Source organism: Microcaecilia unicolor, chromosome 1, assembly GCF_901765095.1.
Source record: "Microcaecilia unicolor chromosome 1, aMicUni1.1, whole genome shotgun sequence".
NCBI lineage: Eukaryota > Metazoa > Chordata > Amphibia > Gymnophiona > Siphonopidae > Microcaecilia > Microcaecilia unicolor.
This window is the reverse complement of record NC_044031.1, coordinates 510546288-510571314: the sequence shown is the minus strand read 5'-3', so window position 1 is coordinate 510571314 and position 25027 is coordinate 510546288. Positions and strand designations below refer to the sequence as shown.

The following is a 25027-nucleotide window of genomic DNA, read 5'->3' as shown; positions in this document are numbered from 1 at the left end:
AGCAGAACATGCCATGACTACATGTGAAAAGTACTGACACCTATACTGACTGTGAGGGCACCATGATTAAGCTCTGTAAAATAGTGCTGGAGGACAAGGTCACCCACTGACCGGAGTGAACTGGATAGAGCACATTGGGTATTGAGGCCAAGGACAAATATGCCTAAAGACTCATCATTTGGGGTGGGGTGCACTTTGTGTTCTCCACATAGTAACATAGTAGATGACGGCAGAATAAAGACCTGCACGGGCCATCCAGTCTGCCCAACAAGACAACTCATGTGTGCTACTTTTTGTGTATACCCTACTTTGATTTGTACCTGTGCTCTTCAGGGCACAGACCGTATAAGTCTGCCCAGCACTATCCCCGCCTCCCAACCACCGGCTCTGGCACAGACCGTGTAAGTCTGTCCAGCACTATCCCTGCCTCCCAACCTCCAGTCCCGCCTCCCACCACCGGCTCTGGCACAGACCGTATAAGTCTGCCCAGCACTATGCCTGCCTCCCAACCTCCAGTCCTGCCTCCCACCACCGGCTCTGGCACAGACCGTATAAGTCTTCCCAGCACTATCCCTGCCTCCCACCACCGGCTCTGGCACAGACCGTATAAGTCTGCCCCGCCTCCCACTACCGGCTCTGCTATCCAATCTCGAAGCTCCTGAGGATCCATTCCTTCTGAACAGGATTCCTTTATGTTTATCCCACGCATGTTTGAATTGCGTTACCGTTTTCATCTCCACCACCTCCCGGGGGAGGGCATTCCAAGCATCCACCACTCACATGAGATCAATGTTTCTGGAATACTCCTTGCCAGTCAGATTTTCAGGATATCCACAGTGAATATGCCTGATCTTGATTTGCATACACTACCTCTATTATATGCAGATCTCTTTCATTCATACTCCATTTTGGATGTCCTGAAATCTTGACTGGCAAGGGATACCAGCTACATAATGTAACCAAAGACTCTAACTGAACATATCTTAATCCTTCCTCTCCCTCTCTGTTCCCTCAATGGTCTTTACCATACATGCACCTCAATATCACCTTGTTCATACCGGAATTGGCTAAAGCCATATACGGTACTATGTAAGCCACATTGAGCTTGCAAAAAGGTGGGATACAAATGTAACATAAATAAATCATTTGTGTACACGATTATGCCATAAACGAGACTAATGAGAACCTTCTATGGGAGGGGTATAAAGTCTTAGTATTTGTGGTCCTGACAGCAGCAACCCTGCAAAAGAAATGAGAATTCAGAGAAATTACTATAGAACTTCAGAGTGAGAAGATAAGATGCAGATGGCTTTTTCCATTTGGTTTGGCCTTTACTTGAAAGAAGCAGGGATTGAAGGACTGACTGCACCTGTATGCAGAAACAATGTAAAACCAGAGTGCTGTGTGTAAATGGCAGAAAGCGTTCAAAAGGAAGAGAGCAACCAGAAGACAGTCTTGCAGCAGAAAAATCAGAAGGCTCCAAGGGTGTGCACACCTGAAGTGTCAAGGAAATTATGATGTCGAGGATTGGTTGATGAAAGGATGATCTACAGGATTCTAATGACATAAGAGACAATGTAGTGAATGGCGAAGGATGGATGGAAAGGCATGGATATCAGTATGTACTGGATAAAGGTAACACCTTTATCCAGTACATACTGGGGGGAACAGGAAAACAAACGAAGAGGGAAGTGGGGAGGGTGATAATGTTGGGGAGGCTGGGCTGGGAGACGCAGTTCCTCTAAAAAAAACTCTTACAAAGGTTTGGGAAGGGGGAAGTAGAAGAAGGTTGGTGAAAGAGAGGGCAGGGGAGGCCCAGCTTTGACAGTTAAAAAGAGGGGTGGGTGGGTAGTTATATGAGGGGAAACCCCAGTTCAAAGAATGGGGGAATATAGATTCTTAACTCTGAATGTTAAGGATATAAATTCAGAGGGGTAAAAGACACCTATTTAAGGAAGCTAAATTACTAGTGGCAGACATAATATTCATACAAGAAATAATTTAAAGAGACGAAATGAATATTTGCTCAATAATATAAAATACCCACTTAAGATCCTTTTTGTTTTTTTAATATCTTTATTGAAGAATGGCACAACATAATAGTCAAACACTTGAGACTTGCTCAGCAACTCTCAAAAACAGTATCAATAAACATTCCCTTCAAGGTGGTAATGAAACAATGATGCAGTATCAATAACAGATTCCCAAAATATCTGCACCATTCATTTCTTTTTGTTATTGTACCCCTCCCCCCTCCCCCCTCACTGGGGCGACCACTGATTGTCCTTGTAAGTAAGTTTTTGCTAGTGTCCAAACATCCATATATCTTGAGGAAGAGCGTCTCATGGGATGTTGTGCGCGGTGGAGCTCCCACTTAGCCATCTGGATCATACTGACTCTCCACTCAGCCAAGGACAGGGGATCGCTCCCCACCCAGCGATGAAGAATTACCTTTTGTGCCAGCATCAGTGCTACTAGTACAAATCTTTGCTGGTGCTGTAACAGTCCTTGAGCGTCCAGAGCCCCACACAACCCCAGAAGCAGGGTTGCATAGGACCATTCACACTGAGTGCCCACTATCTTTTCAGTGACATCTAAAACTTCAGCCCAGAAAGGTTGCAACTTAATACACTCTAAGAAATGATGAACCGTTGTGGAGGAGTAGCCTAGTGGTTAGTGCAGTGGACTTTGATCCTGGGGAACTGAGTTCGATTCCCACTGCAACTCCTTGTGACTCTGGGCAAATCACTTAACCCTCCATTGCCCCTGGTACAAAATAAGTACCTGAATATATGTAAACCGCTTTGAATGTAGTTGCAAAAACCTCAAAGGTGGTATATCAAGTCCCATTTCCCTTTCTCTTTCCCCTTCTCACCACACACTTATCACATAGGTCTGAGTCCCAAAGTGCCATAGCCCTCCCCCTGCTTTTTGAGATGTACGAATCATGCAGTATCCAAAATTGCGTCTCCTGCAACTTTGCATCTGGGGTGACTTAAAAATGAAAACAAGATGTCAAGTCCCTCCCACTCACAGTTTCCCCCAAACATTCACTTCATTTTTTTGCTAATTGCTCAATGGGGCTAAACTCCCGGAATTTATTTCCCATCCTATACCACACTGAGTGTTTATTTGCTACAGGGGGCAGCTGCATAAACATTTCATCTAGCTGGGTAAAAGTTGGGTAACAGCCCCCCTGCCCCCGTAGAGATGAGAATACATAATGTCGTACTTGGAGATATGAGAATAGAAAGTTGGCAGGTAACCCCCACTTCTTCTGACACTCAAAAGATGGCATCGCCCCTGTACCCCCTTCTAAAAATTGTCCCACATATCTACACCCTCTTCGCCGCCACAACTCCCAGACACTAAGACCCTGTCCTGCGGGGAAATCTGGATTTTTCACCAGTTCCAAGAAGGGGGAGGCTCCCACTGCACCTCCCTATTTCGAGTGCCACCAGGCCCACACCCTACGCAGCGGCTGCAGTAATGACGATATAGTAGGCCCTCCAGCCTTAGCATGCAGCATATTAAAGACAGTATATGGTGATGCTTCATGCTCCCATAGGCCCGCTGGAGCATATTGTGATTCCCCAGTATGTAATTCATGCAACCAATGAAGCGCAGCTGCTACATTATATAAGCGTAGATATGGGAGATTCACCCCCCACCCCCAGGGCTCGTCAACTTAGAGTAGCTTATCCGCACCCTACGATATGACCAAATGAAAGAAGACACTATACCCCTATACGCCTCCTCATCTTGCCTGGCAACCCACAGAGGCATCATCTGAAGAGGATACAATAATTTAGGCAGTAACACCATCTTTACCAATCCTTCCCAGCAGAAACAAAGGAAGGTCTCTCCAACTATTACACAAAGATCTAATACTAGCTATCCGATCCCTAACATTCTTCTGGTACCTAATTCCAGCATCTAAGTGAAGGAACACACCCAAATATTTCAGGGGGCCTCGATTCCATGCAAGAGGGAAGTTAGACTACTGCAAGGGCAACCCAAGGAAAGCGCCATCACTTCTGACTTGTCAAAATTAATCCATAACCCCGAAAAGGAGCCAAATTCTTGAATAAGCTTCACCATGACACCAACGTCCTGGGAAGCATGTTCCAGAAATATTAACATGTTGTCTGCAAACAGATTAATCTTATAGTCCTGGTCTCCTACCTTTATACCTCGAAGGGCTTCAGACTGCCGAATCTTACATGCCAGGGGTTCCAGAGACAGTACAAACAACATATCGTCCCACGCTCTAGTGTAAAAGAGGGGGTAAGCTGTCGATTAACCAAAATCTACGCCATAGGCTTAGAATAGAGCGCACGTACTCCCGTTAGAAAATTTCCCATGATTCCAAATTGGGCAAAACCCAAAATAGATAATCCCATAAGATCTTATCAAACGCCTTTTCAGCGTCTAGACTGGCAATAATCGCATCCCCTGGCCTACCCCCCTCACCTGCAAGGCACTTAGCGCTCTCAGTATGTTGGTGGACGCGTACCTGCCAGGCACAAACCCAGTTTGATCTGTATACACCAATATAGGCAAGACCTTCCTCAACCTGGCAGCCAGTATACTCGCAAATAGCTTGAGTCCTGATTTAAGAGGGAGATAGGTCGGTATGTCCCCAATAACTCTGTATCTCTCCCCGGTTTGGGAAGAACCACAATGGTGGCATGTGCCAATCTCCCTACATCTTTCTCCGGTTGAAATAAAGCATGGCACAGTGCCTGGAAAGGACCCATAATATGGTGATCCAGTATTTTATAAAATTCAGGGCCCAGCCCATCCGGTCCCGGTGCTAGGTTAAGGCGCTTCAACACATGCAGCATTTCTGTACCTGATATCGGGCTATTAAGGGCCTCCAACTGAGCCGGGGTCAGAGCAGGAAGATCCAGCCCACTGAAAAAACTTTCCCTTTTCCTCGTATCACTACAGCCTTTATCGTACAAATCCGTATAAAAGTTTACAAAGGCGCTATGGATGTCCCTTTCACTGCTGACCATCCCGCAAGGGGTATTATGAATCTTGGTGATTACCCTCTTTGGGGTTCTATTTCGAATTAAGCTAGCCAACAGTTTGCCCACCTTGTTGCTCCACTTATGCAATTGATATTTGTACATTTTTATATCTTGTTTAGCTCTATTAGTCAAAAGGATATCAACCTTATGTCTAGTATCCAAGTATTCCTGGCGCGCCTCACCAGACCCTCCTCTCACCAGCTGCGCTCTAAGTGATTTTAGCCTACATGCCAAATTGATTAACTCCTGATCCTGGAGCTTCCACGTGCGGGCACTTGCCTCCATTATTTTCCCCCGGATGGTGGCTTTCCCCGCCTCCCAATAAATGACTGGATCTACTTCAGACAGATCGTTATTTCCTAAAAAAAAAAAAAAAAAAACAACCCACTCTTGTATAAGAAACTGCTTGAACTCCTCATCTAAATACAGGGAGGGGTTCATTCTCCACCCACTGCTTCGGCTCTGGGGAGAGAAACTTATATCCACCCAAGCCATACCATGGTCTGAAACTACTCCATCTTCCAAGGCAGCCTTCCTGACTGATGAAAATAAGGAAGAGGATATAAGTATATATTCGAGGCGGGCATAGACCTTATGCACCTGGGAGAAAAAAGTGAAATCTCTCTCATCTGGGTTCAATACCCTCCAAATATCCAACAGGTTCAACTCTTGTTGGAGGAAATTCACTCCACGTGCTTCAAACTGCTTTGCCCTTTTCTTGGGAGGGCTACAATCTACCAAGGGGTCTGCTGTTATATTAAGGTCACCCCCCAAAAGTAACTCATATTTAGAGAGTGGCGCCAGTAGTGCTGGTAAATTGGAAAAAAATTTGTATGAATATACATTTGGGGCGTAAATAGAGCAAAGAGCTATCTTCTTTCCCTGAATAACCCCCAACCACACTACATACCTCCCTTCTGGGTCAGTGACAGTTTTATGACACAGATAATCCAGCTGCTTGTTGATGAGGATTGCCACTCCCCTTTGCCTACCATTATAAGAGGCATATACCAACTCACCCACCCAGTCTTTTCTCAGTTTCTCATGCTTTTTACAAGTTAAATGAGTCTCCTGTAATAACGAAATACCAACCTTAAAACGTCTGGCATAATTCAGTATCTTTTTATGTTTTATTGGAGAGTGAACTCCATCTACATTTAAGGTAGCCACCTGGACATCACCCATCCCACCATAGTGTAACAAGCTTTTATCCCCCAATAAACTCACAGTAGTTTAGGGCCAAAAGTGGTATCCCAGCCATACCGCTCCAACCCAGAATCAACCAGCCTCTCCAATAGGCCACGCCCATAGTTAACACGGAGAGTTGTTCCCCCGCCCCCCTACCCCATCCCCCCCCCCCTGTTATCCAAGCTACCCCCCATACATCCACCTCCCATACACTTAGCTCAAACAACCATCCCCACAATAATCCAATCCCCACCCCCCTAACACCAGTCATCTCCCTCTCCCCTCTTGAGTCCTTCATCCCTAACCTTTACCCCGGTCCCTCCCATCCAGCACATTTCCTCGCTCCGTTCGTTCCCTCTACCTCCTATACAAATAAACAAGCAAACGTTAACCCCCTCCATCCTCCTCCCCCTCCGGATATCATTTAACATCAACACCCCGTAATAAAACAAAAAAAAGTTATTTCCCCTTTAACAACATCAGTAAGTGGTAAGTAACCATATCAAGGCATTGTAAGACAGTGCAACAAACAGGAGAACCTATTGTGTACCCGCGCCTTATGCAGGCATGTCTCCCGCACCTCATACCATCATATGCGTCCACAGCAGGTAACTTGTCCATGCTACATGGTTCCTTTCTCCAGCATCCCCCATGTAAAACACCAGTGGACGCCACCACCCCTCCTTACAGCAGTTCTGCTACTCCATCACTGAGTCAGGGGGGTGGCAGCTTCTCAATGAAGGCACGGAGTTCCCCAGCAGACGCAAGGACCATGGTGCGATTATCGTTAGTCAGCCACACCTTAGCGGGGTACTGGAATGCAAACTTAATTCCTCTGTTGAACAGTTGCGTGCAGAAAGGCGCAAGGACTCTCTGTTGTTCAGAAACCTTAAGGGAGTAATCTTGAAATAACAGCACCTTGGAGCCCTTATAATCCAGCGAACACACTCGTTTAAACAATTCCAGGATTCGGGCTTTTACAGCGTAATTCAGATATCGGGCGATAACAGGTCGCGGCCTGGCTCCATCTTCCCTCCTACTTCCAACTCGGTGTGCTCTTTCCACGTGCACAGGCCCCACTTCCTCTGGCAAGCTAACCGCCTCGGGTAACCATCTGTCCGCTGTTTCTTTTAAGTCCGCCTCTTTAAGGGATTCTGACAAACCAATGATTCGGATGTTGTTTGCGTCTCCCTCGATTTTCCTGATCTTCAACTTTCTCCTCTAGTTGTTTCTGCTGCTCCTCCATTACTCTCACGCGTTCTTCAAGCATTTAGACCTGATCCTCTTGGGCGGAGATGCGATCCTCCGCCTGCTGTATGCACACCGCATGCCCTGATACAGAATCTTTCAATTCATCGAGTGCAGCATGCAGCTTAGCCAGTTTTTCATCCAGTAAGCTAGGCATGCTGATAGTGTCTTCAGGAACATGGGCCACAGGGGAGTCGCGCTGCTGGGCCACCATCTTCGCACACCACTCACAGCCTGTTGTTTTCCCACCCGCGTCGACCTTGCTGGCATAGCACCACTTCCAGCACTTCAAAACCACACAAACCAATTCTCCAGCACTGCTACTACAGTTTCCTCATGCTGGCCATCTCAATATCCTCCGGGGGGATGCATTAGAGGAAGATTATTCTATTGAGGGAGCGGAGCTGAGCTTCCAGGTGTCCGCTCACGGCGCTGCCATCACATGACCCCCCCCCCCCACTTAAGGTCCTAGCAGCTAACTGCTTAAAGCCTAAGAAAGTAAGGCTGGGGATTCTGATAGCAAAGGAAAGATTAGTAAAAGTAACATAAGTGAAAAAAGATCCTAGAGAATGATGCATACAGTTACAATTCCATAGCATCCCACAGATCAATCCAGAGACTTGTGTATTATGTCTTTCTACCAGCAGGTGGAGATAGAGAGAACGGCAGAGCTCTACCATATAGTACTCTGTGCAGGAGACTTGCCTCCAGTATTCTCTGTATCTAGCAGGTGGACAGTCATACCTTGTGGGTTTCTGGATTGGTGCTGGTTCTTGGTGTTGAGTTCTGTGGCAGGCTTGGGATACACCTGGTTGCACCAGGTCCCTTCCCATCTCCCCCCTCTCTCCTTTTGCTGGCTCCCTGCCTCTGTCTTTTGCTGGAGATCTCCTGCCTCTGTTTAAAAAAAAAAAAAAAAAGAAGAAACAGAACAAAAAATAAATAAGAAGAACTGAGGGGCTGGCAGCTGCCTTCTCTCCCTGTGGTTAACTCATGCAGAGTTTTGTTGGGAGGCCTGGAGAGTTCTCAGGCTGTGTGTGCCCTGAGTGTAGCAGCTTTGGCTCTGCCTGGATTCCTCCGGTCGACGATTGAGTGCACCAAAAAAAAAAATTCTTTACAAATCTACCAAAAAAAAATCTTGAAGCGTTCCATGTCCACTCCTTCTCAGTCCACCGAGCACTGCTTCCCAGTGTGAGAACCAGAAAGTGGCTTGGTGTGGGGGGGGGGGGGGGGGGGGGGAGTGCGGTGCTTTTCGGCGGGACCTCCTCCTTTCCACCCCTCGGGCCACTGGGATTTCCCTGAATCCGGTGGTACCGTCTGTTGCGGTGCAGGAGGAGATGTTGTTGGGCTCTGCTGCTCCTGTTGTGCTTCCCGCCTGAGTTCGGCTCCACTGCTGGCATGGGACAAGGAGGCTGATGTGGATTGCACTCCGGGTCTGTCAGCTATGGGGAGGAGGAGTTAGCGGTGGAGATAGATTACATTCCCTTCTCCCCCAAGTTTGTTCTTATGCACATGGTATTTCCCTTGAAGAGGCCTCAGTCTGGACAGGCTGTGGCCAGGGGTCCTCTTGTGGGGTCTCTGGTGGCCTAAGGGCCTAAATGGGCTCATTTGGAAGCCCAGGGGAAGTTGGAATCATTGCCCCTGCTTTCTGAGGTTTGGGGTTCAGATGATCTTGCCTCTGTGACTACTCTGCACTCCCTGGAAGGTCCCATGAGAGAATGTGAATTGTCCCCAGAGGATGGGATGACCCCATGGTGGCACATTTCTTCAGATGGGAGGAACTTCCCTCCCCGATTGTTAAAGCACTGGAAACCCTGAAGATTCATACGAACTCTCCGGTTTCAGAGGCGGAGGCGTACCCAATGCAGACAGGGGTTAAGAGCCCCCCCCCCCCCCTAGTCTTTCCACGTTCATCCAGCTATGAGGGTTCTTGATTCCACTCGGTGGCATTCCCCTGAGGCACATAGTGAGGGCGATGGCCTGTCTATATCTGCTGCCCGCAAGGAACTTGGAGTTCCTATGGCTGCCTAAGGTGGATTCCCTCATTATGGCACTGATTAAGAAGGACCAACCTAGTGGGGGAGGGCGGGACGACCCTCAAGGATGTCAAGTGCCTCGAATCTTCTCTTAAGTCGTCTTTTGAGTAGATGGGTGTTGTGCTTGCAGGCTGTGGTCTGTGACTGCTATGTGGCTTGGGCTTGTTTGAGTTTGATGCAAGGGGCCATGATGGATGAGGACCTGGTGAAGTCCCTGCTGACTCTGGAGGTTGACCTAGCCTATCTAGTCAATTTGTTCTATGTTCTTCTCCACGCCTCAGCAAAGAAGATGTCTGTGGCTGTGACGGCATGCAGATGTCTCTGGCTGAGACATGGCATCGAAGGCTTATCTGGGAAAGCTTCCCTTCAGGGGAGGTCTTCTTTTTGGAGAGGACCTGGCCAAAATTGTGAAGGATCTGGGAGATTCTAAGGGTCAGCAGTTCCTGGAAGACAAGGCGAAGCCTTCCAGTCATGGGCCAGGTTTCAGGAGGCCAGAAGGTATAGGCCAGGGAAATTGGGCTCGTTCTCAGGGCAGCGTGTTCAGCAGCATCAGCTGCCTTTTCAAGGGGACAGGCGTTCTGCAGCTTCTTCTGCTCCCTGTACTGCTGTGGCCTCTCCATGCAAATCATCTTCCAAGGTATGGGTGGTCTCTCTACCGTGCACGAGCTGCTCCTTCTGAGGGCTGTACAGATGGTACCTCTGGAGGAGGCTGGCCATGGCCACTACTCCATTTACTTCATGGCGCCCAGTACTGGATCTCAAGAGGGTCAACCGGGTGCTCCACGTCCGTCATTTCCCCATGGAGACCTTACAGTCAGTGATTGCGGTGATCCAACAGGGAGCGTTCCTAACTTCCCTGGATCTCAAAGAGGCGTACCTGTATATTCCGATCTGGCTGTGCCATCGGTGTTTTGTTCACTTTGCAGTGCTCGGAGCATAGTATCAGTTTCGGGCCTTGCCCTTTGGCCTTGCAACCGCACCAGGAACCTTCTCCAAGGTAATGATAATAGTGGCCACCTTTCTCAGAAAGGAGGGTGTCCGGGTTCTGGGTGTCTGGCTTATCTGGGCCTCCTGGAAAAAGATTTTTCAGGCTACAGCCCGGGTCGTTGGTCTGCTTCGCTCGTTAGGCTGGGTGATAAACCTGGACAAGAGTTGGATGACCCCTTCTCAGTCCCTCGAGTACTTCAGCCTTGGTCTTCAACACCCGGATGGGGAAAATCTCTCTTCCGGAAGGTTGAAAACTGAAACTGCGCTCGCAGGTTTCTAGTCTCTTGCTTCTCCAGTTTCCTCGGGCCTGGGATTATGTGCAAGTGTTGTGCTTCATAGCAGCAACCTTGTAGGTTTTGCCATGGGCTCGAGCACACATGAGGCCTCTGTCGCAGACTCTGTTGAGATGCTGGTCACTTTTGGAAGGTGGCTATTTACTTCGGCTTCCTTGGATTACGAGGGCCAGATTCAGCATGTGATGGTGGCTTCATCTCGACAACCTGCAGAGGGGTGCCTCCCTCGCTGCCCGGATTGCATAGTGGTGATGGTGGACACCAGCCTTTCAGGCTGGGGAACCCACCGCCTGGGGAGGACAGCACAAGGGGTGGTAGTCACCAGTGGAGGCTTCCTGGTCCATCAATCGCTTGGAGTTTTGGGTGGTGCGGAAGGCATTGCTGGCCTTCCTGGATCTGGTGAGGCGCAAGCCAGTCCGGGTCCTGTCTGACAGTGGCACTGCGGTGGTATACATAAACAGGCAGGGCAGCATGAAAAGTGCTCCCTTGGCCAGGGAGGCAATGCTCCTCTGTCGATGGGCGGAGACGTACCTGGATCCTCTATCTGCGACCCACATTGTGGGTGAGCTGAATGTGCAGGCAGACTTTCCAGCCAAAATTCGTTGGACCTGGGGCAGTGGAAACTCTCTCCAGAGGAATTTCGGCTGATCGTGGACCTATGAGGATGGTCGGAAATAGATCTCATGGCGACGCGTCACAACGTCAAGGTCCCCCTGGTTTTTCAGCAGACGCAGGGGACTTGGATGCTGTTCTCCAGCCATAGCCAGTGGAGGCCCTCTTGTACACTTTTCCTCTTTGACTGATGATCAACTGCCTCCTGGGCCACATCGCTTGGCACTCCGGGCTCGTGGTGCTGGTGGCGCTGGACTGGCCTCGTCGGCCATGGTACGTGGACCTGATTCGGCTCAAGGTCAGCTGTCAGGCAGGAGGGGTCTCCTAATGCAGGGTCCCATCCTCATGGAAGATCCCTCCCCCTTTGATCTTATGGTTTGGCTCTTGAAAGGGCATGCTTGAGAGGGAAGGGATACCCGGAGGCAGTGATTGCCACCTTGCTACAAGTCAGGAGGAAGTCTGCTTCTGTTGCTTATGCCTGGGTTTGGAAGACCTTTGAGTCCTGGCATGCATCCATGGTGCTGAGTGCACATGCAGCCTTGGTAGGTGCCTCCTTGCCTTCCTTGAGGAAGGCCTAGAGAAGAGATTGGCTTTGAATTCCCTGAGGGTCCAGGTTTCTGCCTTGGCCTGTTTCACGGGCAGATACAAAGTGTGTCCCTGGCAGTGCATCCGGATGTGGTGTGTTTTCTGCGTGGTATCAGTCATCTCCGTCCGCATAGGTGCTCCATTTGTCCAGAGTGGCAGCTCAACATGGTGTTGCAGGTTTTCCAACGGGTGCCCTTTGAGTAATGAGGTCGGCTTACATTGAAGGATTTGACCTTGAAGACAATGTTTTTGGTGGTGATAGCTTCTGCTAGGTGGGTTTCAGAGTTTCAGGCTCTGTTGTTCCGGGACCCTTTTCTCTCCTTCATGGAGGCCGAGGTTCAGCTTTGTACTGTCCTGTCCTTTCTTTCCAAGGTGGTTTCCACTTTCCACCTGAGTCAGCCAATTTTTCTTCCAGCTTTTTATAGGAGGCTTATCCGGAGGACTTTTGGGCTCTCCAGTATTTAGAAGTGTGCCGTGCCCTGCTGCACTACTTGGAAGTTACCAATGAATTTCGTCACTTGGACCATCTCTTTGTGCTTTTTAGAGGTCTTCGAAAGGGTCTTCTGGTGTCCCAAGGGACAATTGCCTGGTGGCTGCATGAGGCTATTGCGTCGACTTACCTGTTAGCCGGGAAGTCGCTGCCTTTTTCAGAAACTGTACTCACTAACAAAATAGCCACTTTTTGAAGCTCCCAGTTGCTTGTCTGAACAAGGTATGCCCTCAAAAGGAATCATGGATTGTGGATAGCAAATAAGTAAAGAATTGCAGAACACTTTAGAGCACTTTTTTCAATTTCTGGCAAAATCATGTTTAATGTGAATAGTAATTTCCCCAATTTTTGGCTAGCTTTATAAGATTTTTAATCACAGATTCTTAGTTTGTTTTTGGAAATTCATTTTGCAATTTCTGAACAGATCTGCTGTAGAGAATTAGAAAGTACAAGATAGAAAAATTCTTGTCTGGAGAAGGCTCAACAGAAATTGTCTAGATATCAGTGTTCAGTAACAGAAGAATCTGCAAGTAAAAGGGGAAAATGAGTAGGTAGTACAGAGAAGAATATTTTGCATATGGCTTTTCATGGTTTGGAGATGCAGCATCACCAAGACCAGAGTCTCTGATTTTTGGTGAGAAACTACCAGATAAAGCAATGGTACCAAGCAAGTAAAAACAACATTTTTCTACTAAACACCCTATTTACCTCTACTATAAATGGTTACAGGACCAGAATTTTGAATCAAAAAACCTTCATGAAAGCCTGGATAAAAGTTTCCATAAGGTGCAAGTGGTTAGCTTTCACACTGCCAGGTTAATTACCAAAAAAAGCTAACATATCTTGGTAAAATACTTATTTTGCCAGTATGACAAAAAAAATGTATATTTATTTATTGCATTTGTATCCCACATTTTCCCACCTATTTGCGGGCTCAGTGTGGCTTACAATACTTTGTGAAGGATGGAAATACAGTGTTACAGTACGATTATGGGTTACATTGTGAGGAGTTATAGGAAGACATAGTCAAGTCAAAATTCGTTAGGGCATGGAAACCATGTGAGGTTATAGTGGGGAAAAGATAAGGCGATAGATCAGATTCAAAAGAACATAGGGTATAACATTTTATCTGTGGGTGGAGTATGAAGTGTGGTGACAATACGGGTAAGAGAAGTTCAGAAGGGAGTGTATTGATGCATTTCTATTAGTATGCATCAGTATGCATTAGTATATGCTATAATAGGACCCTAGACAATGAAGGAAGTAACCAAAGTGCCACTTTCAGATGACAACATCAGAAGAAGCATTTATGGCATCTTGACTGATGTGACCTGAATAGAAAAGTTATGAATAGCAGAAAAATTTCAAGCTGAGGAGTCAACAGACATAAGCAGCTATATGCAACTCAATGCTGTTGTGCCTTGTTGATAAGGACTCAAAGAAACATAGGAAACAATGAAGGCAAATAAAGACCATATGGCCTATCCAGTCTGCCCATCTATTCTACTATGTTTTCCTCTCCCTTAGAGATTCTGTGTTCTTAGCCCAAGTTTTCTTGAATCCAGATACAGTCTTCGTCTCCACTACATTCACCGGGAGGCCATTTTTAGGTTCCTCCTGACTCTGTCCTGGACACATTTTTGGAGGAAAGGTGCATAAAAACTTATTAGTCAGACATGTGAAAGGCATCACAATCTATGGTAAACTGTTTTATGTGTGATCGAAAGATAGTATGTCAAAATTTTAGAATAAATTCCACGTTTTGGGGTCTTCTGGGTACTTATAGCTGAAACTGGCCACTGTCTGTGCTGGGCTTGATTGACCTTTATCTGACTCATTATGGCTTATCTTAGGAAGCTATATTCTAAGCTGGATGGATGTGCCAATGCCATACACTTTTGGTATCAACAATATGTGTCCCTCCCCAGATTCACTTTGTCAACATATGTAAAAGTTTGGCATGCACATTCATTACATGCTGCTTTTTTGATGCCTCATGTCAGAACTCAAGGTTTGGCTTATTGATGCTCTGTAAGATGTTCTTGGTATAGTCTATAATGCCACATGGGTGATCAACCAGCTTATTTTCGAAGGAGATCGCTGGTCATCTTCCGACACAAATTGGGAGATGGCCGGCGATCTCTTGAACCCAGCCAAATTGGTATAATGGAAAGCCAATTTTGGCCGGCGCCAACTGCTTTCCGTCGCAGAGCCGGCCAAACTTCAAGGCAGGGTACAGAAGGCGGGGCTGGGGCGTGGTTACGAGATGGCCGGCTTCGTCCGATAATAGAAAAAAGATGGCCGGCTCTGACAAGCATTTTGCCGGCTTCACTTGGTCCATTTATTTTTAGGACCAAGTCTCAAAAAACTGCCCCAGTTGACCAGATGACCACCGGAGGGAATCAGGGATCACCTCCCCTTACTCCCCCAGTGGTCACCAATCCCCTCCCTCCCTAAAAAAATAAAAACAAAATTTTTTTTTGCCAGCCTCAAATGTCATACCCAGCTCCTTGACAGCAGCATGCAGGTCCCTGGAGCAGTATTTAGTGGGTGCAGTGCATTTCAGGCAGGTGGACCCAGGCCCACCCCCCCCCCCCCCCCACCTGTTACACTTGTGGTGGTAAATGTTGAGCCCTCCAAACCCCCCCAAAACCCACTATACCCACATCTAGGTGCCCCCCTTCACCCCTTAGGGCTATGGTAGTGGTGTAGAGTTGTGGAGAGAGGGTTTTGGGGTGGATTTGGGGGGCTCAGCACACAAGGTAAGGGAGGTATGCACCTGGTAGCAATTTTTGAAGTCCACTTCAGTGCCCCCTTGGGTGCCTGGTTGGTGTCCTGGCATGTCAGGGGGGGGCCAGTACACTACAAATGCTGGCTCCTCCCACAACCAAATGCCTTGCATTTGGCCGGGTTTGAGATCGCCGACATTAGTTTCCATTATCGCCGGAAACCGATGCCAGCCATCTCTAAAGCCGGCCCAAATGCTGACATTTGGCCGTCTCCAACCGTATTATCGAAACAAAAGATAGCCGGCTATCTTTTTCGATAATACGGTTCTGCCGCCGCTTTACGGCGCCGGCCATATATTTGGCTGGTGCCGTATGATTATGCCCCTCCAAGGCTCTCAAGTATTGGCCCTTGAGAGAATTCTGGTGACTTTAATACTTAAGAGCAGTAACACAACTCTGATACAAGGAAGTCCATCTAGATAGCATTCCGTTAAACAATGAAGGAGGACCAGAAAAGGAGAGAAGCTAGAAAAGTGTAAAGCATGGGTTGTACTTAGGTTCTCAATTTTACACTAAAATGGATGGACCCATTCAACTAATTAAGCTAAGCTGATGTTCAAAATAATTATTAAATTTGGAACCTTTTTGTATAAATACTAGTCCCTAAGTAAATACATGATTTATGTTTTCATTTTGAGAGTCACATTAGAGGTATTTCTGTTGAGCAGTAACATATCTGTCTTGTTTTTATTTAGTTGCAGAAAACTGTTTTTTATCCAGCCTGTGGTTTCACTAAAGTTGCATATAAATTATTATTAGATTTCTCGATATATCACCTTTCTGTAATACAACCACAGTTGCATATTACGTAATGTACTTTCTCTGTCCTTTAGTGGGCTCTCAATCTAAATTTTTTTTGTACCTTTGGCAGCAAGAGGGTTAATTGACTTGCCCAGGGTCACAGGGAGCCACAGTGGGAATCAAACCCAGTTCCCCTGGTTCTCAGCCCATTGTGCAAATCATTTGACAACTCCTCCACTTGAAATGTGGTATACTGATGATAGCGTGGTTCGTGCAGTGGAGTTTGATCCCAGCATCCTGGGTTTGATTCCCACTACGGCTCCTTGTGACCCTGGGCAAATCACTTAACCCTCCATTGCCTCATGTTCAAAAACCAAGATTGTGAGCCCTCTAGGGACAGAGATATAGTACCTGCTTATAATTGGATTGTAAGCCACATTGAACTGAACTCTGGGATAATGTGGGATACAAATGTCGTAATAAATAAATAAAACATCTGATTATTTCTCCAAGTGATCTATTATATCAGTATGTTGTTATTAGTTGTACTGAGTCTAGTTGATCTTCTTAGAAATTATCAAATTCTGTGTTAAATGGCTATGTCTAATTCAGAAAGTTGTATACTGTTTTATTTTGATTGACTCTAGAAACCATGTTTTTAAAATTGTCATTAATACAGATGCCCAGAGTGTAGTGGATATATATGTAAACTATGATTGTGACTTAAATGCTGCTAATATATTTGAGAGACTGGTGAATGACCTATCAAAAATTGCTCAAGGACGGGGTAGCCAAGAACTTGGCATGACCAATATACAGGTATGAACAATTTTAAAAAATTGCAGTAATAGCCAGTCTGGACAGGGCATCAACATTTAGGCACCAGAATTAAGCAGGTACTGCACCTATTCTGTAATGGCACTTATGCACGTAATTGCTGTTATAGTGTATATTGGCAGCAAAGTGCCTACATTTAGGAGCTAACATTTATGACAGGTTCATGACTGATGTAAATTGTAGTGGCTAAATGTGATATTTGTGCATGTAATTCACAGTATTCTATAAACTAAGGTCCCGATGATCAATTTCCACAAAATTAGCACCAGAACAGCACAGGGAAATAAAGCCCTGATAATCAGAGCTAATAGCATGAAAATGTAGGTGCGCTATTAGCTCTGATCATTGGGGTACTTCAGCTTCGTGCGGGCCTAGGGTTTGCCACTGGAGCAGCACCAGTGTTTGGCCTGCTGAGCATTAGGAAGGAATAGGTAATGCCCTATTTTGCATGCATTTGCATTCTACTTGCAGTCAGAGCTCGCATGCTCATTGTTTTGCACGCTCGCCAGCTCTGATCATGGGGTGGGAGCAAATGCAGGGGCTATTATGGTGCTAATAGCCTCTAGCTCCTGCGTTTGGTTCTTATCGGCCCCTGTTCATAAATCTCAGTCCTTCCTATGCTTTGCCCATGCCCCCCCTCCCCCGACAATTAAGTGCTAATCCATGTTAGCGTGTAGTTTGACATACTGCCATTTACACATGTAAATGACAGTATTCTGTAATTTAAGCAAGCAAATCAGAGGGAATCAGCAACACAAAGTTGCAGGAAACCAAGTAGACAGAGAAGTGGCCCTCAGATGAAACAGATTCTGGAGGCAGGGTAGTAGAAGCCAAAAGTTTATTACAAGACCCGACACGGCCTGTGTTTTGGCATTTTTCCTGCATCAAGAGTCAAGTAGTTCAAAGCTTCCAGGACACCCTGCTTGACAACACTATCCTATTTGTTAGATTTCTGTTGTGTGAACATCTCTGAAAGCCTTATCTGTGTGAAAATTCATTGACCCCCTGATGCAAGCAAAATTCCAAAACACAGGCCATGTCTAGTCTTAATAAACATTCGGCTTCTAGTATCCCTACTTCCACCTTCTGTTTCATCTGAGGGCCACTCACTGTCTACTTGGCTTAAATTTTGGTTGCTCTTCTTTAAACCTTTTCTAATTCTGCTTTAGCTCTTTTGAGATACGGTCACCAGAACTGAATGCAACACTCAAGGTGAGGTTGCACTATGGAGCAATATAGACACATTATAGTACTCTTGATCTTATTTACCATCCTTTTCCTAATAATTCCTACTTATCTGGATATGGCATTTAGTTGCTTAGCCCTTACTCTATTGTGGAATCAACTGCAAGAACCCTTGCTTTTGGGTCCTTATTTAATACTTTTTAAAATCTGATGGAAAGACCCTTCCTTCTCTTGAAATGATTCCACTGTGTTCTACTCTGCGCTATATCTTAATTCCTACTGTTTCCTGATTCGTTGATCTACAACAATGTTTTCCAAGTCGGACTTGGAGTACCTACTTCCCAGTCAGGTTTTCATGATATCCACAATGAATATGCATGAGATTCATGTGCATACACTGCCTCTATTATTTGTAAATCTTTCATGCATATTCATTGTGGATATTCTGAAAGCCTGACTGGCAAGGGGGGTACTCCAGGACCAACTTGGGAAACACTGATCTACATAATTATATAACAGTGTTTCCTGGATAATTTATTATTTTGCTGTGCATCCCGTAACTATTATTTTTTGTCTGTGTTTGTTTTGCTTTATGTTGCTATCTGACAGACTTCTACCAACTTGATATTATGGTAATAGTATTGTCTATCAAAATACTCTAAATAAATAAATGCATTAAGTAGACTCTGCTTAATCAGAAAAAAGTGTTAGGATAATATTGATAGAGAAGTGCTGCTGTTTAAGTGTGTGAATCCTTCAAGATTTGTTAATATATCAAAATCATAAAACTTTGGTATGTCAGCCTTTGCCTCATTGTTGTACTATAACTGTAATAAAGCTTCAACAAGGCCAGTATGCATGAAGCAACTTAGTTTAAAAAAAATTATGTAGGAAAAGTAGATTGCATTAAATGTTGAATTTATTAGTGTTTCTAATGTCCATAGGGCAAGCATACTTTGGACTTTCTATTGATCATTGGGTACTGATGATTGTGTGACAGCCTAAGAAAGCAATAACAAAATTGTTTTAATTACAATAAAATATTCCTAGTGAGGTAAAATTGCAGCAATCTTTTGAATCCTTTACAGGAATTAAGTCTCCGAAAGAAGGGTTTGGAATGCTTAGTTTCTATCTTGAAGTGTATGGTGGAATGGAGTAAGGATCAGTATGTAAACCCCAATTCCCAGACAACTCTTGGTAAGTGTATATCTTTGCTGAAATGTTGTCATGAGTGTCATGCAGTTTGCATTATTGATAATTTAATGTAAATCTGGAATATGTTTAAAGTAGATGTTTTTTATGCAAGGTTACAAAACTTGTATAGAAACACTTCTATCTATAGATTTTTGTATAATCCTATTTGAAGTGATCAAATTTGAAGTTTTATCTGTTTTGCTACATGAATAAATAACTTTTTTTCCAGTTAATCATTAATTTGTTACTGTTTGCTATATATATCCACATTTTAGTGGGAAAATGATTGATATATATTTGCATATGTATAATCTGATTTTGAATTGTGCTTTTCTCTTGTGTACTGACTTCAGTAATGGGTAAGTGAACACATAGACACACACAAAGCATATGGGTTACCTGTATCATAAATATTAAAATAAATTTGCTATTCATATCTTTCTAGGAGTGGAGGAGTAGCCTAGTGGTTAGTGCAGTGGACTTTGATCCTGGGGAACTGAGTTCGATTCCCACTGCAACTCTTTGTGACTCTGGGCAAGTCACTTAACCCTCCATTGCCCCTGGTACAAAATAAATAATTGAATATATGTAAACCGCTTTGAATGTAGTTGCAAAAACCTCAGAAAGGCGGTATATAAGGTCCCATTTCCCTTTCCCTTTCATAGCATACAGTATATTTGTTTTCATTTGGCAAATACAAAACAATAAAATGCATTACTTATTCAGGAAGTACCAGTAAATTGGTTCAGTGCAGAGTACAATGAAGATTGACCAACCATTTTTGGGATGTCTTAAACTCAGATTAGAAAAAATAATGAGGTTGTAAGAATTTTGAAAAAAAGGTTTCAAACTTCCAAAGAAAATTCAGTTTTAGATCTAATATCCATTGATAGAGTATTCCAGAGTTTTTCCTACTGATAAGAAAAAACTATGATTAATATATGCTAAAGTTTTGTTTCCTTTGCCAAAAGAAAATGAAGGACTGGTTGGGCTCTGTTATGTAGTGTTCTGCATATAGGGAGAAAAGATGATGAAACTAGGCTATGGATTGTTCTAAACACTAAAATACACAGTTTAGAAATCATTTGCGCTTCAGTTGGTAGCCAGTGTAACAGTCAAGCCATGGTATTCTGTAACATTTGAGGTTGCTTTTTTTAATTTCTCAAAATGCCCAACATATCTGTGAAAGAGTAAGTGTCTGGATAATGAATTTAAATTGGTTACATAAGAAATATTTTTGGATCTGATGTTTCCAGAATAACTTTTTTTTGTTTGTTAACATGGGTTTCTAAAGATAAAGCTGAATCTAGGATAATATCTAATACCTTTAATGAGTATTGATATGAAAGCATTCATGTAATTGTCTAGCACTAAGGGCTAGACAATTACATGATGGGGAGGTAGAGGAAGATTCCCAACCATGACAACTGTTTTAAATGTAGATTTAGCTTTAGAAGATGGATGTAAGCCCAATTTTCCAATATTATAGTTTATTGAGCTTTGCTTATACAGCTTTGTTTAAGCAGATCATGGTGGTTAACAAAACAAATATATTAAATACATCATAGCTTTGTAAGTGAAGACAGATAAAGACCTGTATGGGCAATTTAGTCTGTCCAAAAGGGAGCCATAAGAGAAAAAAACACCATCTATAGGATGGTGAAGAACCTAACACTCCCATACAACCCAATCAAACCCAGCTCTCTAGAAACAAAATAACAAATATAAATACGTTTCATGTAATCTCCAAGAAACCCCCGGGCTCCTGTGTGCCAAACACAGTAGCAAAAAAATGTATCTTTAATAATGCTTTAAATTTCTTCAGTGACTTCTCTGCACAAACCTGAAAAGGGAGAGCATTCCATAATAAAGCACCAGCAAAGAAAACACACTAATACGTGTAGACTTTCACCAAACACTGCAAGGAGAGGGAATGACCAAGGCGTAACCATTCCTGTAAGATCAGATTGAACCGCCTCATAGTACACTCTCTCTATGGTTAAGAACCAATTTAAACTCAATTGTGCACCACACAGGAAGCCAATAAATAGTGGTGTCATATGGTCACACAGTTTGGCCCTATCTAAGAGCTGTATGGCTGTGTTCTGCAGTGTTTGAAGTTGCTTCAAATTAGCAGTACTATATCTGCATAGATGTCATTGCCATAATGTTAACAAGGGACCAATGAAGTATGAATTAAAGTGTGCAGTAAAGCCTCATTAAAATAGTTTCGAATGGATTTCAGCTGGCTTAATACCATAGATATTTGTTCAGTAGAATAAAGTTGAAAATCATTTAATACATCCAGATTTTTAAATGTGTCCAGCAATGTCACCAGTGTACCCAATAAGACAGGAACTAAAGATGGATGGCACGAGCATCCCGTGATCCAGCAAGCTGTTCTCTTGGCAACATTTAGAACTAATTGGTGGTCAGTAATCCAACCAGAAATTGCATCAAAACACAACAGTATAAGATCCCAGGAGCCGACAAGCGCAGGAAAAATTCTAGACCTAGTCCTTAGTGGAGCACATGATCTGGTGCAGGAGGTAATGGTGCTGGTGCCACTTGATAACAGTGATTGTAATATGATCAGATTTGATATTGGCTTTGGAGTAAGTACACACAGGAATTCCAATATGTTAGCATTTAACTTTCAAAAAGGAGACTAGATAAAATGAGAAGAACGGTGAAAAAAAAACTTAGAAGAGCAGCTGCGAAGGTCAAAAACTTACATCAGGCATGGATGCTGTTCAAAAATATCATCCTGGAAGCCCAGGCCAAATGTGTTCCATGTATTAGAAATGGAGGAAGGAAGCCCAAACAACAGCCGGCATGGTTAAAAAGTGAGGTGAAGGGGAGCTTTTAGAGCTAAAAGAAAATCCTTCAGAATATAGAAGAAGGAACCGACTGAAAATAAGAAACAGTATAAGGAATGGCAAATCAAATGCAATGTGCTGATAAGGAAGGCAATGAGGGACTTTGAAAAAAAGATTGCATTGGAGACAAAAACACACAGTAAAAATTTTTTTAGGTATATTAAAAGCAAGAAGCTGGCAAAAGAATCAGTTGGACCGCTAGATGACCGAGGGGTAAAGGGGGCACTCAGGGAAGACAAAGCCATAGCAGAGAGATTAAATGAATTCTTTGCTTTGGTCTTCACCGAGGAAGATTTGGGAGAGATACCAGTGCCAGAAATGGTATTCAAAGCTGACGAGTCAGAGAAACTGAATGAAAGCTCTATAAACCTGGAGGATGTAGCAATTTGACAAATTGAAGAGTAACAAATCTCCTGGACTGGATGGTATTCATCCCTGAGTACTGATAGAATTGAAAGATGAACTTGCAGAACTATTGTTAGTAATCTGTAATTTATCTGTAAAATCAAGCATGGTTCCAGAAGGTTAGAGGGTGGCCAATGTAACACCGATTTTTAAAAACTGTTCAAGAGATGATCTGGGAAATTATAGAACGGTGAATCTCACGTAGGGCAAAATGGTAGGGACTATTATAAAAATGACAGAGCATATTCAAAAGCATGGAATAATGAGACAAAACCAACATAGATTTAGTGAAGGGAAATCTTGCCTCTCCAATCTATTACATTTCTTTGAAGGGGTGAACAAATGTGGATAAAGGTGAGCCAGTCGATATTGTGTATCTGGATTTTCAAAAGGCGTTTGATAAAGTACCTCATGAAAGACTACAGAGGAAATTGGAAAGTCATGTGATAGGAGGTAGCCCTATTGTGGATTAAAAACTGGTTAAAACATAGAAAATGTGGAGGGGCATAATCGAACGAGGATGACCATCTCTAAGGACGTCCCAGTGAAGGGGCGGGTATGGAAACAAGATGGACGTCCATCTTTCATTTCGATAATACAGTCGGGGACGCCCAAATCTCAACATTTAGGTCGACCTTAGAGATGGTCAACCTAAATGTTGAGATGGGCGACCTCGGTTTTCGCCGATAATGGAAACCGAGGATGCCCATCTCAAAAACGACCAAATCCAAGGCATTTGGTCATGGCAGGAGCCAGCATTCGTAGTGCACTGGTCCCCCTGACATGCCAGGACACCAACCGGGCACCCTAGGGGGCACTGCAGTGGACTTCACAAATTGCTCCCAGCTGCATAGCTCCCTTACCTTGGGTGCTGAGCCCCCCCAACCCCTCCCCAAACCCACTCCCCACAACTGTACACCACTACCATAGCCCTAAGGGGTGATGGTGGGGCACCTACATTATTATTATTATTAGCATTTGTAAAGCGCTACCAGACGCATGCAGCGCTGCACACCTGACACAGAGAGAGACAGTCCCTGCTCAAAAGAGCTTACAATCTAAAAAATACAGACAAGACAATTAAGGGCGAGGGAAGTACAGGGTGAGAAGGAACAAGGGGAGGGCAATTGAGAAGTGGCTAGGAGCCAAAAGCAGTGGTGAAAAGGTGGGTTTTCAGCATAGATTTGAAGACAGGTAGAGATGGAGCTAGACGTACAGGCTCAGGAAGTCTATTCCAGGCATAAGGTGCTGCGAGAGAAAAGGAACGAAGCCTGGAGTTAGCAGTGGAGGAGAAGGGGGGCGACAAGAGAGATTTGTCCAGTGAGCGGAGTTCACGGGGAGGAATGTAGGGAGAGATGAGAGTGGAGAGGTAATGGGGGGGCTGCAGAATGGATGTATTTAAAAGTCAGAGAAGTTTGAACTGTATGTGGAAGTGGACAGGGAGCCAGTGAAGTGACTTAAGAAGTGGGCTAGTGTGGGTATAACAATTTTGGCGGAAAATAAGTCTTGCTGCAGAATTTTGGGCAGACTGGAGAGGAGAGAGATGGCTGAGTGGAAGACCAGTGAGAAGTAAATTGCAATAATCCAAGTGAGAGGTGATAAGGGTTTTGGTAGCGTATTCAGAAAGAAAGGGGCGAATTTTGCTAATGCTGTAGGTAAAGAAATGACAGGTTTTGGCAATCTGTTGAATATGCGCAGAGAAGAAGAGAGAGGAATCAAAGATGACTCCAAGGTTACGAGCCGAGGAGACAGGGAAGGATGTGAGAGCCATTAACAGAGATAGAGAATGGGGGAAGAGGGGAGGTGGGTTTAAGGGGAAAAATGAGAAGTTCAGTTTTAGTCATGTTTAGCTTCAGATGGTGTTGAGACATCCAAGCAGCAATGTCAGACAAGCAGGATGAAATTTTGTCCTGGATTACGGTTGAGATTTCAGGGGTGGAGATGTAGATCTGAGAGTCATCTGCATAAAGATGGTATTGAAAGCCATGGGATGAAATTAGGGTACCAAGAGAAGAGGTATAGATGGAGAAAAGGAGGGGTCCAAGGACAGAACCCTGTGGGGACACCAACTGAAAGCGGGATGGAAGTTGAAAAGGAACCACCAGAGTGAATACTGAAAGTGCGAAGTGAGAGGTAGGAAGAGAACCAGAAAAGAACAGGGCCCAGGAATCCAATCGAGGATAGCGTATCTAGGAGAATGGTGTGGTCAACAGTGTCGAAAGCAGCAGATAGGTCAAGAAGGATAAGGATAGAATAGAGACCTCTGGATTTAGCCAGTAGCAGGTCATTAGAGACTTTGGTAAGTGCAGTTTCAGTAGAGTGAAGAGGGCGGAAACCAGATTGGAGTGGGTCAAGAACAGGTTGAGAAGAAAGGAAGTGAAGACAACGGCAATGAATGACGCGTTCAAGTAATTTGGAGAGGAAAGGAAGAAGGGAGATGGGGCGATAGTTGGAGGGACAGGTAGGGTCAAGTGAGGCTTTTTTAAGGAGTGGAGTGACGACAGCATGTTTGAAGGCCGTAGGAA

At 44.6% G+C, this 25027-nt stretch overlaps 1 protein-coding gene across 2 annotated transcripts in view; it reads left to right on the top strand.

Moving 5' to 3' along the window:
* The window catches only part of ARFGEF1 (ADP ribosylation factor guanine nucleotide exchange factor 1), a 456734-nt gene that overhangs the window by 118570 nt on the left and 313137 nt on the right, over window positions 1-25027 (top strand). For both annotated transcript variants that reach the window (XM_030215298.1, XM_030215307.1), the window contains exons 12-13: window positions 16682-16821; window positions 19113-19221. In XM_030215298.1, coding sequence (XP_030071158.1) covers window positions 16682-16821; window positions 19113-19221 — 249 coding nt within the window. The remainder of the gene's footprint in view (window positions 1-16681; window positions 16822-19112; window positions 19222-25027) is intronic.